Source organism: Gavialis gangeticus, unplaced genomic scaffold, assembly GCF_001723915.1.
Source record: "Gavialis gangeticus isolate Ggan-Ray unplaced genomic scaffold, GavGan_comp1, whole genome shotgun sequence".
NCBI lineage: Eukaryota > Metazoa > Chordata > Crocodylia > Gavialidae > Gavialis > Gavialis gangeticus.
Window position 1 is genome coordinate 49,736,375 of NW_017728994.1, and position 14,402 is coordinate 49,750,776.

A 14,402-nucleotide genomic window follows, 5' to 3' on the forward strand; every position below is an offset into this window, starting at 1 on the left:
TCATTCCAATTTTGCTGTTTTGGCCTAGAAATTAGTTGAAACAGTGAAGGAATGAAACGGCTGGCGAAATTTCACACAGCCCTATTAGGCAGCACCTGAGTCCTTTCTGTATCCCATTTTTGCAGTGTCTGACTGCCTTCTGCATCAGGCAGACTGGTAATGATGAGACCCAAGTGGACTCCAGGGAGACTCTACCTCTTCCCTCTCGTGAGGTTATGGAAAACACTGTGTGGGGTAGGATATCCTGCTACGACAGTGCAGGACACAGTGCTGTGGGGGTCTTTTTACCTCTCCTCGCTCTTTCTGAAGTCACCTATTTGCTTCTCTCTGGTGATCCACCAGCAGCTTTGTCTTTCAGGTGCAAAGAGCAGATCCACATCAGAGCTTGGGTTAAAACACAGAGGGGAAGTTACAAGATCAGTGAGCAGGACCGTCCTGGAGGCAGATTCCTCAGACTGGGCTTGTATTCCTTTTCCTTACAGCCCAAGGCTCTTTCCTCATTGTTACAATTCCCAACATTTCTGATTCCATCGTTAGCTACTAATCAAATTAGTAGCTAATAATCCTGGTGTGGGGATTATTAGCTGGGTTTCTTCTATTGTAATGCGATGAATAAAATGGTTTTCCTGTTTATAGTTAGAGCCTTCTGCAAATATTGCCTAATTAATCCTTAATATCCCTCTGTGCCCCTGTATTATTACTCTTGTTGCTTATTACTCCATTTGCAAATGTGCCATTGGAGTTGCAGAAGTTGGGAACCCAGGAGTCTTGATTCTAAGGACCCCGATGTCTGAGCTGCCAGTTGCCAATTCCTCCGCCTTTGTGTCTACACTGGAGAAAACAAAATCAGCCAGAGGAACTAACCAAGCTTCACAGCCAATGGGCTGGCATGGTTAGGGCACACCGGTTTCTTAGACAATGGCACGCAAGGGAGTGATGGGGCCGTCATCATCTCTACCCACCTTTGACTTTGCAGTCTGAGTGACCTGGTGTCCATTTACAACTGGGGCGAAACTTTGGCGTAAGTTCAGAGCAGGGATTGAACTGCTGCTTCTGGAACTATAGCTTACGTGCTTTGCCCCTATTGTCAGGTGACTTATATATGTAGTTTAATTTTGGATTAGAAACTTCATTGCTGAACAACAAGAAAGGTTTCTATACCTCCCTGCCAGCCATCTGACCTCAACAGGGAAGTAATTTTGCTTGATCTGCGCAACAAAGAGCAACCCCACAAAGATACTCTCATGGACCCAGAGGAACAGCTTCAGCTTCCTCTGTGCAAAAATGAAGTTTATTTCCTACATATGGGGACTTTTCACCCTCTTTAACTTTCCCTGAGCCTGATGAAGTGCGTGTGAGCCTGAAAGCTTGCAGAAAACAATTTTTTTTTTTTTTTTGCAATGTCTCCGTTGGTCTAATAAAAGGTTTCATCTCTGAACCAAGGGTTCTAGATTTTTACATTTCATATGTAGGGCATTACTGGAGCCCATAACAGGGTTCCCATTTTGATGCTCTTGGATCATATCTCAGATTTGGTTCATCAGTCCGGTGTGCATTTTATCAAGCAGCAACCTCTTTTGGGACTCACTCCTGTGCGTTGGCTTCCGTCAAAGAGGAGGGTCTTTGGATTGTGGAAGTTGGAAAGTGCTCCGGGGGGTATTGTGGTGCTGTTAGTGTGTGAATTTTAGGACACTTAAGTCTGTTCAGCTGCTTGTAGAAGCATGGACATGCCTAGATAATAGTGGGGAGAGTGGTTAGAGCGCTGACTCTGCCCTTTTCTTTCCTTCCTCTGCTCTACTGCTTACTCCGTGACATTGAGTCGGGTATTTAGCTGTGCCAAATTAGGCATCTAACTCCAGTTTGGGTACCTAGATGAGTGGCTTGATTTCTTAATCAAGGGGACTGAGGTCTGTGGTGTTCGGCACCTCTGAAGATCAGCCCACGCGGTCAGATGCAAAATAGGCATCGAGATGCCCACTTTTAGGCACCTGAGTTTGAGTAATCTGGCCTTGCCGCTCCGTGTTTCAGTTTCCTCACCTCTAAAATGGGGATAATATTTCAGGACATGGCGACTGGGACTTTTGAGCATCTGCATTGATTAACACCGGTTCAGTGCTCTGGGATCTGTGGATGGGAAGTGCCGGGCCATCGTGGAGCATTATTGTGATATCCTCTGAGACCTTTCCATGAAACCAGTGGTGGTTGTCATTATAATAAAGAGGAGACTAAAGGAAGCTAAAGAAATAATGATCATGCTTCCTTTCTAGCTATGCTTTGAAAGGGCAAATGCAGTGAGTGATAATGGTTTAATGAGGAAGGGTTGTTAGGGCATCCAGCCTGCATCTTTGTAAGTGCAAGGCATTTTGGGAGATCTGAAAGTGATGATGGGAACAAAACCAAACTGGCCCTGTGGGAATATTAAACCATTATTTGCATTTTGTTTGAACACTGACTGAAATTAGTGATCTTTTCCACTGCCTGATGTTCGGTACAGGGATCAGTGTATGTCTCCCTTGTATAACCGTGGATCTACCTTGTTCAGAGCCTCAGCACAGCTGCCGAAGGTTAGGCCGAAGCAGTACCTCTGCTGTCATACATTTCCATTACAAACTATTTGGAGTGCAGTGGTGGCTGAAAAGTCCTGCTCCCTTGACTTTCCAATGTGCATGTTTCCCTGGAGAGTAGGATTATTTGCCCCCGGATTATCCATCTGGCTGCTTTAGTTTCAAGCTTCGCTTGGGGAGAGAAGTCCTTCAGCGATCAATGTGGTCGTTACCTAGAAAAATTCGTATAGATGAGCTAAGCCACAGAAAGTGGCCTCTGATTAACACGTCAAATGCTTCAGGACAGCAGGTGTCCAGGTTTTGGGGGCTGGCTTGGCTCATTTTATGATAAGACCAACTTGCAGAAATAGAGATTTGCACTTGGAAGAGCAGCACAAGATGTAATAGCTTCTCGTTAATATGAACTGTATCTCCCGTCTTATGGATTCCCCCATCGATTGACACCAGAGCCAGCACTCAGAAGTTATTTTTTTGCTGCCTTGCAAAAGGCAAAGCACACCAGCATCATCCATTATGATTTTGGATGCCTTATTACTAGGGACTCGGTGAAAAATGGGCTGGGTTGGGCGGGGGCAGACTTTGGATCGGTCTCTGCCACCAGTGGGAATCGATAGCAGCTCTGTTATCTTTTTTGGGGCTATGGTAGTGGGATCCCAGGAGCATGGCCTAAGCCATTCCAGCAACAGATGTGTGGGGATCAGACATCTGGGCACAGAAAGCACTGCTACACTCTCCCTACCCAGACAGGTGCCGTGGTAATGAAAAACCGAGCCGCAAGTAGCATTTGAAGGAGTTTCTATGCCATTCCTAAATATTTGCCATTCAAATAAATAATGAGGAGAATGCAAGGCAAGAGTCAGGGCATAACTGCAAGGGCCACCCCCAGTCCTCATGGGGCAAAGCATATGGTTATCCTCGCACCACAGGGGCAGGAGGTGATTTCTCCCCAACGGGGTAGAGTGAGGAGCCCTTTTGAGGATTTTGCCTCTTTCCCTAAGAGCGCCAGGCAGTGGTGGCAGGACGCCAGACTAGATGGTATCCACTCGAGAAACCCCTGTCCTCTTCTGCGGGAGGAGTGGAGGGTGACCGCACGGAGCTGAAACAACCCGGCGGGGTGGGGGGAGGAGAAAACGGCAGCGAGCCCTCTGTAGTGGAAGCAGCACTTTTTCTGCCAGTCACGAATGGGCCATGCCACCCCCAGATCATCTGCTGCATCTCGTGGGATCAGCCAGAACAGGGGCCTGGATGTCTCTAGTGAAGAACAATTAAGTGCCTGGCACAGATTTGCAGGCGGGTGACAAAGCTCTGGAGGTGCCAGGATGAGTCGATTTGATTGAGACGTGAGCTCAGCCGCTGCAACTCATCTCTCCAGAGAGAAAAACAAGCAGGGTTGCAGTTGGGACTCCTCTGGGTGTTTGTTTTAAACGAAGGCCGTCTCCTTTGTTACGAGGATACCCCAGGGCACTCGCGGGAGTAGGCCCTGTACCCACATCAACCCTGGGAACCAGCTGGGTGCAATGCCCCTTAAGTCATCAGCTCTCATTACATCTCGGAGAGTGACAGACAGTGGTTAGCGATGCACGGATGCTGGGGTTGAAGCACAGGAGTGTGCAAACCATAGTGTCAGGCCCCCTGTAGTTTCCCTTCCCACGTTCTGAGAATTGATGTATATTCCTTGTGTCTTTTTTTTGTTTTTTTGTTTTTCTCTGCAGGTCAACGGACTACGGCACGACCTACGAGAAGCTAAATGACAAAGTGGGTTTGAAAACTGTGCTCAGCTATCTTTATGTCAGTCCAACTAACAAGAGGAAGGTAAGGGAGAGCCATGGAGGCGGTAGCTATGGAAACAAAATTACCATGCTTGACTTGTTCTTTTAAAGAATTATGATCCTCAAGCGAAATCCAGCCGTAACTCATGAGAAACTCCAGGACCCCAATGTCATCTAATAATTTACACTGGTGGAGTTAAGGCTGGAATAAGCAAGATGACTCAAACCTTTAACTTCCGGCTGCATGAATCTAGCGTGGCGTTTGAGACGTAAAGGAGCTGATTTTATTTGCTTCCGACTCTCGGTGGCATTCGTGCAGAAGTGATGGTGACGTGCCCCTCCTGCTTTTACGCTCGCTTCCCTGCTTCCCTCCCCTGTCTTTTTATTATTAGAAATACGGGGTAAGAGAGATGCTGTTTCCACCGCCCCACCTCCCCTTTTAACGGCGCTGCTTCTGATGATTTCTGGGGGTTGGAAATAAGCCTGCAGCTGGCATTTCGGGCTGGTTACATCACGTAAGGGGGCTGGCGGGGGAACATGTGGCTGGACGTGGAGCGGTGGGTGGGAACCTTTTGCTTGGCGTGGGAGCCCGCATGATGTCATAGCGCTCTGCTCAGGCTTCCCACATGATGCAATTAGAGCCGGACCGCGGAGCCAGCATGCCTGCTTGCTGCTTTCTGCTTTCGAGTTATGATGTTGTTCCAAGGAAGTAGTCGGGCCTGCTTGCTTGTTTGCTACCCCTGTTAATCAGAGAGTGATTTTAGCTGCGGCAGACAGCTAAATGCTGGTTTTGGTGCCGTGTGGCAGGAAGGCCGGGAGACTATTACGCTTGATTATTTTCAAACTGCCTATCTCCTGTCTCCCTCAATAGCCTTCCAAAGTTGTATTTTATTATTATTATTATTACTATTTTCTTCCATCGCTGGTCAGGCCACAGAGGTTACAGGACTGATGTTTTTTTCTTTGTCTGGAACCTAAGGGCAGGCACATTTCTATAGCAATCAGCCAGAAGTACAATGTCTATGTATGTATGTGTCCGTGTGGGGTGGCTTTTATATTTTTCTAGGTTCAGGCTGAATTCTCTTGAAAGCCATTGTGATCTGGCTGCTATTCTGAGCAAGAAGCAATGACTGTTTTGTTTTGTTTTGTTTTGTTTTTTCATAAGCTCTTCCGGCCCTAAAATTCATGGATCTGTGGATGCAAGTTGAAGAGCTAATTCCTCTTCAGTTTGTGTGACTCCACCAAGAGAGATTTCCCATTGCATGATCAGAATAAATTCTCCTTGGCCGCTCATGGCATTGGGACACGGCTCTACTTTATAATACTGAGATTTCCTCTTTTTGTGGCACCGGCTACACCATCCTCCAGCATAGTGGGGTTGAACAGCTGTAACTTTCAATCTGTTTTGCACGAGTTTAAAGTCCGTTTAGCTCTCATGTCTTGGTGCAGGAGTGGACAGACATAAGTTAAATCAGAACAGGGGAAGCACTGCAAGCCCCTTTTCTCCTTTTAAAATGGTTTAGAGTTACATTGGTCCACAGCTAAAGACATTCAGATTTGCATGTGTGCGAGTGTAGGTATGCGCCAACACACAGGTATGTATGCATGTGTGCGTGAATGCAGGCACATGCCAACACACGTATGTATCTGTGTGCGAATGCAGGCACATACCAACACACAGGTATGTATGCATGTGTGTGCGAATGCAGGCACGCACCAACACACAGGTATGTATGCATGTGTGTGCGAATGCAGGCACATGCTGTCACACACATGTATGCATGCATGTGTGAATGCAGGCATGCACCAACACGTATGTATGCATGCATGTGCGAATGCAGGCACGTGCAAACACATGTATGTATGTGTATGCGAATGCAGGCATGTGCCAGTACACGTGTATGTATGCATGCAGGTGTGAATGCAGGCACGTGCCAACACACACATGTATGCATGCATGTGCAAATGCAGGCACATGCCAACACATGTACGTACATGTGTGTGCAAATGCAGGTACGTGCCAATATACATGTATGTATGCATGCGGGTGCGAATGCAGGCACATGCCAACACATGCATATGTGTGTGTGTTGACTGTCAGGAGGTGAGATGTTTCTTGTCTTGTGTTTCAGTGTCTCCCCAAGCCTGAAGCCTCCAGCTCAGTCTTGATCAGTTAGCAGGGTGTTGCTAACACTGTCTGCTCATTAGTGCTTAGAGGATTAGCAGTTACTTGGAGGAGGAGAAAAGTGTTACATACATCCATTCCTAATTGATTTACTAGTGAGAAGGATAATTACTTCTCAGCTACCCTGCAGAACTACAGTGGGAATTACCTGTCAGATTCCTTTGAAGCCCGCAAATGCCTCTCTTCAGCTGTTAAATCAGAATTACACATTCAGCCAAATGCCAGTTACATAAACGTAATATACCTGAATCACAGCACAACCCTGGGCTCAATTAAAGTACAAGGCACAAGGATTTAAGCCTTGTTTCTTCTTCCCAAGCTTTTGAGGCATTGTGACAATCCCATTGCATTATTTGTTGTGTGCAGACCTGTTATGCTGATTCATCAGCATCAGGATGCCCCCTGCCTCTATAATAGCAATGCAGTATAAGCCTCTGAAGAGGTCTGCTGTTAAGGTGAGCAGCCACTTTTATCATGCAAATGACACTAGCCGCTGGCTGAATCCTATTTATTTCAATATTAAAGATACCGTTTGTGCCAACTATCTGATTTCTATGCAATTAAACATCTCCGCTAATTGGTGTGGAACAGCCCGCTTTCAGCTGTTTGATCCTTCTTAAGGGCCTTCCCTGGTTACTTAGGGTGTGCACTCAGCTGTTTATACTTCATTAAGGCTCTTTACACTGCTGCTGGGGGGGCGGGGCCCTGGCCCATGTGACATTTATGACATAATTAACATGTAAATTGTGCCATAAATAGTAGCCCTGCCTCATACTCAGCCAATTTAAGGCACAATAAAGCAAGAAACCAGCCACAAGTGTGGTCCACATATAAAGCTTTTCACCAATACATGTTGCACTGGAATTTCAGATCTAGAGAAGCATTTAGCCCACTTTGGTTTGGGCCCCTTCAGCATTTTTCATCCACAGAGCTGATTAGGAGGCAAGTAGCATTGTCTCTACTTTGCAGGTGGGCAGACAGAGGCCCAGAGTGGGGTGGTATCTTTCCCCTACTTCCCCAAGTAAATAAGCGTTCATCTGCCAGTGGCCTCCACATAGATGGCAAGAATGATCATGGACTCCTCTGTTGCATTCTTGGGGCTCTGTTCTGCTCACAATATGCTATTAGGACTTGATTTCTTTGCCTCAGTGGTTTCTGTCTGCAAAGCCGGGAATAATAAGCTTTACCGTACATGCTTTCCAGGGGGCAGGAGCACAGGAGTGAGCTTATGCTTGCACAATTCCCCATACATGTTGAAGACTTCCAGCATCATGTCTGCGGAATAAATGCTCTTCCATTGTGTAAATAAAGGGAAGCCCCTCTGTCTTTATTTGTTTCATGCCGAGAGGGTGCCACCTTAAATCGTCCCTGCTTGTGCTACAGAGGTGCACACTCGAGTCAGAGTGATTAAGTGTCTTGCCCAAGCCCATGCACTGTGCCCCAGTGACTAGATGTCAGCACAGCTCGCTGCTGTGCCTGCTACCCCAGAGGACTTGGATGTGGAGAGACATTGGGACATATGTTTAAGCAATGCAGCCTGTGGTTCCTCAGTGGCATCACCAAAGAGCTGCAATTCCCTGCAGGTGTTTTTTAAAACAACAAGGGGTAGCAGCCAGGAACTACATCTATTCCTTGAGCACTGACTTTCTCTTTGCTGCCTCTGTAAAGTGGGACTAACAGTCCTTACTTTGCTGAGAGAGGCTCTGCATGGATAAATTAATTAGTGTTTTCACAATGCTTTGAGACTGAGACAATGGTACCTCCATTATTCAGTTTGGAGAAGAGAAGACTGAATGGTGAGATGATAACAGTCTTCAAGTACCTGAAGGGTGATTATAGAGAGGATGGAGATGGGCTTTTCTTCGTGGCGGTAGGGGACAGGATTAGGATCAATGGTCTCAAGCTGCAGCAGGGGAAATTGAGGTTGGAGATTAGGAGGAGCTTTCTGACTATGAGGGAGCTCAAGCATGGTGCCAGCTGCCTAGAGAAATTGCGGGATTTCCATCCCTGGAAATTTTGAAGAGCAGGTTGGACTGGTGCTTGGCTGGGCTGGGCTGGTTATTCAGGGACATCCTGCCTTGATCAGGGGGCTGGACTAGACCAGCATTTCTCAACCCGTGGGTCCCCAGAATATATGAAAGGATTGCAAACATTTTTTTTTTAAATGGATTCTCCTTTAAAGAAGACAAATGTGGGAAACCGTGGCTTTTCCCTTGCAGACTGGCAGTTTCAGCCTGAGAGGGGCTGCTTGGGGCCTTCCGTGCCCCACCTACTGGGGGACTGGGGTTTGGGGATGGAGGGCACTGGACCAGGACCAGCCATCGACGTTTACAAATGGGTCCAGGTACAAAAATGGTTGATGTCTAGTCCAGCAGTTAACCTTGTGAGGTCCCTTCCAGATCTACTCCTATGATCCTGTAACTGCACAAGCCCTGGCTGGATGGAGAACCGGATGGCGGTTGCACCCTGGGTGCTGTACTGGTGTGAGCACAGAGTACATCTTCTCTTGCTCAGTTAGCAGGGACTTGTACGCCTTGCTGCGGGAGATCGGAGTTTGCTTCTCGTTATCAACGTGAAACTTCAAGCCATCATGCTGTGTAGCACATGGGCGCCTGTGAAATCCTCAGTGGCTTTCTTCTGCAAGGATTATTTCCACGACAGGAAGTCAAAGCGCCTGTTGCTGTGAAATTTCCACCCCCCCAGTTAGAGGCTTTAATCAGCAGCGTGTCCCTGTGTCTCTCACTCTGGTTTGCATGCTCACTCATTCTCCACGTGCGTGAAAGCTTCTGCAAGAAAATATCTGGCTCAGCCCAGCATCATACAGGTTGAAACAGGGCTTACGGCTCCGGCTTGCAGGAGAGAATTGTCACATAGATGCTTACCTTTGCTGCAGATGCACAGGATTTAAGGGAAGCACTGATGAGCACTGTGAAAAGCTGAGGCTCACTGAATCCATTAACTTGGGTTTTGTGTTGTGCAACTACACATGTCTGGCCCAGCCTTGAGGATATGCCAAAAGCCAGCTGGGCTTTTTGCAGCTATCTTTTGTTTTTAAAGCTGTATTTTCTGTAGGGCACAACTCTTGTTCTCGGTTTTTAAGGCTGCATTCTTGGCTGTAGTTTGATCCATCCAGGGATGGGAGCCACATGCATCTTCTTTGGGATGACATGGGGTGGGAAATGTACCCTGTGATACAAACCTATGTGGTGAGTCACCCAAACTAGCCATGAAAAGGCCAGTCCTCAGCTGGACTAAGCTGAGATGGCTCTGTTAGCCTCGGGCCCTCTAAGTCCAGGTTGGTGTGTGGCACAAGTAAGGCTTGGGGGTGAAGGGCTGAGGCTAAATCAGTTGTGGTTGTAACATGGAAATAAAAGAGGTGTGTGTGTGTGTGTGTGTGTGTGTGTACGTGCAGTGAGGGCAGCAGGATTAATTGACCTGTGTCAGGGCAAACATATGGTGCAGTTTAGAATTAAACAACCTGCTCCAAAGTTGTGCAAAGAAAAGTTCGACTTGTTCAGGGTTTTTTTTTAAACATTTCCACCCCAGATATTTTTGGCATCTCCATAACTCTTGCAGGTGTTTTCTCTGTTCAGGGACCTGCAGCTAGTGCTAGAGACACTCTTGACACTGATTGCTGAGAAACACTTATGTGTAAGCAAGAACATGCACAAGAAGGGAAGGAAGGGCTCAAACCTCAATTATATTATGAGGACAACTGTGGAAGGAGGGATTGAGTAATGGATGTGAATTGATGCAAGTGAATCTCTAGGTGCTGCGTTGAGATTTAACTGCTAGTGGATATCCTGAGATGTATGCATACTGATTACCACCCTGTGAATTAAACTGGATGTCCAACAGCCAGTTTCTCTATGTGCACCAGTGTCTGTGCCTTGGTGGTTCCCCTTGGTGTAGAGCTGGCTGTAAGGAGTGGGTTGGAAGGGATTGTCTGCTTTGTTTTCTCCCTAGTCTGCCTTAGGGCAGAGTTTATTCATGGCTTTCCCTGCATGTGGCTCCTAGCTCCTTTCCTGTCCACATGCAAACCCCTCTCCTGTGAATCTGGAGGTGCACGCTGGTGGGTGGTGGGGGGGCTAGGATTAGAAGTCAGGCAGTGTTCAGGCAGGTTGGTGACCTGCCTGCTTTGCAGTGAGCATGCCATCGAAATCAGTTGGACGTTAACAGTTTCCTAGTCCAGATCAAGGCCAGGCAATTGTGCAGCGAGGTGGTGGGTTTAAGGCACACCAATCTCTGTAGCCACTGGCACACAAAGGAGTGACGTGCCAGCATCGTGTCCAGCCACCTTCGAGGCCCCAGCTCAAACAGCTAGGTACCAGTGTGCAGCTGGATCATTTGGGGGCAGCCTTGCATTTGTGCCTCTGGAATTGTCACTGCTTTGCAAGTCCTCTGTGTCTTCCCATAATCCTCCCTGTGTGGCAGTCGTGTCCTCTCACAATTTGCTCTAAAAGAATCACAGAGTAGCTCAGTTGAATGCAGCACAGAGAGCCGTGACAGCTGGATCTAAAAGCTGAGCAAAGCCCATGTGTATTATAGCACCAGGGTGAGCACAAGACTTGGATATGGCTTTGCAGGGAGGTTGCTCACACCCTAGCTTGGGTGCTTGGACCTGGGCACCAAGCATCTGTGCTTGCTGCAGTAAAGACATAGAGGTGGTGAGTATAACTTGCCTTTCCAGCTCTGCCTCTGAGATGGCCATTGCGGGACACCTACAGTCTGCAAATACATGGCTTGGCTTTTCTGCAGCTCTTTGATTTAGGGAATTCCCTCCTTCTTGGATGTGCACCGAGGGTGAAACCCAACCTGGATGAACAGGGTTGGCAAAATACCTATCGGTCTCTCAAGTCCCACGTAAGTTTGTTCAGAGCTGCTTATTCATCATTCTGTCTCCAACCTGGAAGACACGGAAAATTGCCTGTGGGGTAGTAGAGCGGGTAGGAGAATAGTTCATTTTTTCTTTCCCGTGGAAAACTTTGACCAAAAAAAAGTGATGGGGTTCCTGTTCATTGCAGTTTTCTATGAAGAGTGATGACTTGTTGACATATCAAAAAGGAGGGAGTCTTTGGCCAGGACCCCAAAGCCAAATGGTGCTCAGGTTCCACGTGGGAATTTTCATTTGAATTTCTTATGTTCCCATTTTCTGTCATTGGCCGGGCTCTCTGCAGAGACCACGTCTCCTGTAAAGCTCTGCTTTCTCCTTTTTGGTGAGAAGATGGGCTTGTCATATAATTCCCAGGGTGTAGAGCACCACGGAACATGTCTCCTCTCCTCCCTCACTTACCCATGGGGATGGACGACAGCACTTTGAACCAAAATATTTCCGTTCCCAGGTGTGTGTTTGCTCAGTGAAATATTGACATTTTTCTGTGGGCAGTTGGCCCTTAGGATATGGTTTTCCTTAGTGGAAGCCTCATTTTTTTTTTTTTTTTTTTTTTTTTTTTTTTTTGTCAAAAAGGTCTAATAGAAAAAATGGATTATGCATCTCCAAGGGCTTTCCACTGAGATCAAATACATGGAGAAACACAAAGGAGCATCAAGCAAACAATGCAGCAGATGAGCATAAAACTGAGCACCACACATGCACACTAATATTGGTCGTGTGAGGAGTGAATGAGCCTCCACGTATTCATGCTAATTTAAGACTCCTTTTCATGCCTAATAAAAAGGAAGTGACAATTCCAGTGTCCTGGCAGGATTCCTCTTTGGTAATTATAGTCTGGCTACTTGCAATATCAGTGGGATTGAACACTTTTCTTCAGCTCTTGTCCTGAACTGACGAAGAGTGTGGCTCCAGGCTATGTCCAGAACGATGTAGAGGCTCACATATAGGCCCTCCTAAAGATTGGTGCAGATGAATAATTTCCATGGGTGAAGTTCCCTTGTGTGCAAAGGGCCTGTACAAGGGCCTAAATCCATTAAACAGCTATATAGATATAGCTAGATCTATATCTATCTATATAGAGGGAAAGATCTGTCTGTCTGTCTGCCTATGTATAGAGAGACATCTATATCTATCTATAGAGAGAGATGTCTGTCTGTCTATCTATCTATCAAGCTAGCTAGCCATCTGTCTGTCTGTCTAGTTAGCTGTCTGTCTATCTATCTAGCTGGCTGTTTAATGGGTATTACATGTAGTAAACAGATGAAGCCAACGCCTAAATTTGTGTTATTTCATCTAATCCAGTGGAGCATTACCTCCGAAAGAATCAGGAGTAAAACTGGAATGGCGCTAATGAGACTGGATTCAGTGTCATCTGCGTTGTCCATCTGGGGTAGTTGCTTGCTAATGGTAAACAGGTTATTACCAGCAAAGGGTGAAGTGCAATAGCCACCCCTATGTGAACTGCCCTAGGGTAGCTGCACGTCTGTCTGTTCCCAATCCTTATGTATTTTGCACTGGTATACTAGACTGATATTAATTTTAGGGAGTATGTGTTTTTCTGTTGATGCCCTTGCAGGACTGCACCATGGGATCCTATGTTTGTGCATGGCCCATCTAAACAAGTAACATATATCCAGTCCCCAGACCCCAAGAGATGAACTAATTAAATCATGAGATTTAAACAAGAGTTGCTCCTGATGTAAAACAATATTCTTATGCTCAGTTGAAGGCATTCAGAAATATTTTTTCAGCCTACTATCCTGTTAGACATCAAGTCATGGTAGGGTTTTCCACAACACAGAGATAGCAAAGGCAGTGGCATAGACAGAAACCGCCTTTCGCTTCTGATTGTTTCCAGAACCTAAAGCCTCACTTGGTGCCTCTCCAAAGTGTTGACTAGTATGTAGGGATACAGAAGCTCAGAAAATTATCATGGGTTAGGCATCATCAGATTATTTTTTTCCCACCACTGAAATGTGAGTATCTCTAGTAAGAAGTAAGGCAACTGTTTACCAGCTAGCACCGAGAAGAATTATACCATTGTCCTTTTCAATGCGGGGAATACTTTTACTCAATAGGATTGAAGGCAAGGAAGGAAGTATAGGGAAGCTGAACTTAGTTACCCAACTGAACCATGGTTGAGACCTTGGGGTGGTATCTGCCCTCTGTCGGTGGAGACCATTAGGGTGGTATCTCTGTTGGTGGAGACCAACAATCTCATATTGCTGAAGGTCACGTGGGCTTAATACCAATTTCTCATTACATGCTTGGAGTACTTGTTCTTTGGAGCCATTATCATCCTTTCATTGTATGTGTACAGCATCTGGCAGGTTGGAGCTCTTGAGCTCTGAGTGTGTAGATGTAGTTACAATGCAAATAATAAATAATAGCAGCACATTTCCTCCCCGCACCTGAGTCGTGGCTTTTTTCTCAATCTCTTTGACCTCGGTGGAAATTCCACTAGCATCTGATTTCCTCCTGGAGCCTCTGCCAGGTGATAGGGTGACGAAGCAGCGGTTCCCAGCATGCACCCGGCGCTCACTAACCCAGCCTGAATTGAGCTGCCATCTCTTGCCAGCACGTCCATTTGTCATTTATGATCTGTTGGTTTTTCCGATATTCCATCCTGAGCAAGCAGTGGGGAGCTGAGCTCTGGAGTGTCCTAAAGCCATTTGGCAGATGGAAGGTTTCTTTGGACCCTTTTTACTTATTATGTTGACACTCTGATAAACAGCATGTGCAGCAAACTGACACACGCTGTTCTCATCTTGGAGAGAGCGTATTTATAACAAAAAGGCAGTGGCTCCGTTAGAGCCATGGGGAAGGCATAATAGAACTATTTCTTTCACTGTCTTTTAGTCCTGATCTTTTCTTTCAGCCCAATGAAGCACAAATAAGGATCCATTCTCAACTTCATGTCTCTCATTAATGGAAGGCTAAATTATCTGGGTTCTGGCAAAGATGGGACCCTTCCTCCTCTCCCTCTTTCC

The 14,402-nt window shown here is 46.5% G+C and overlaps 1 protein-coding gene across 1 annotated transcript in view; it reads left to right on the plus strand.

Moving 5' to 3' along the window:
• LOC109287189 (VPS10 domain-containing receptor SorCS3) overlaps positions 1-14,402 on the plus strand; it is a 541,768-nt gene that overhangs the window by 221,620 nt on the left and 305,746 nt on the right. The window contains exon 4 of the mRNA XM_019502155.1: positions 4,277-4,376. Coding sequence (XP_019357700.1) covers positions 4,277-4,376 — 100 coding nt within the window. The remainder of the gene's footprint in view (positions 1-4,276; positions 4,377-14,402) is intronic.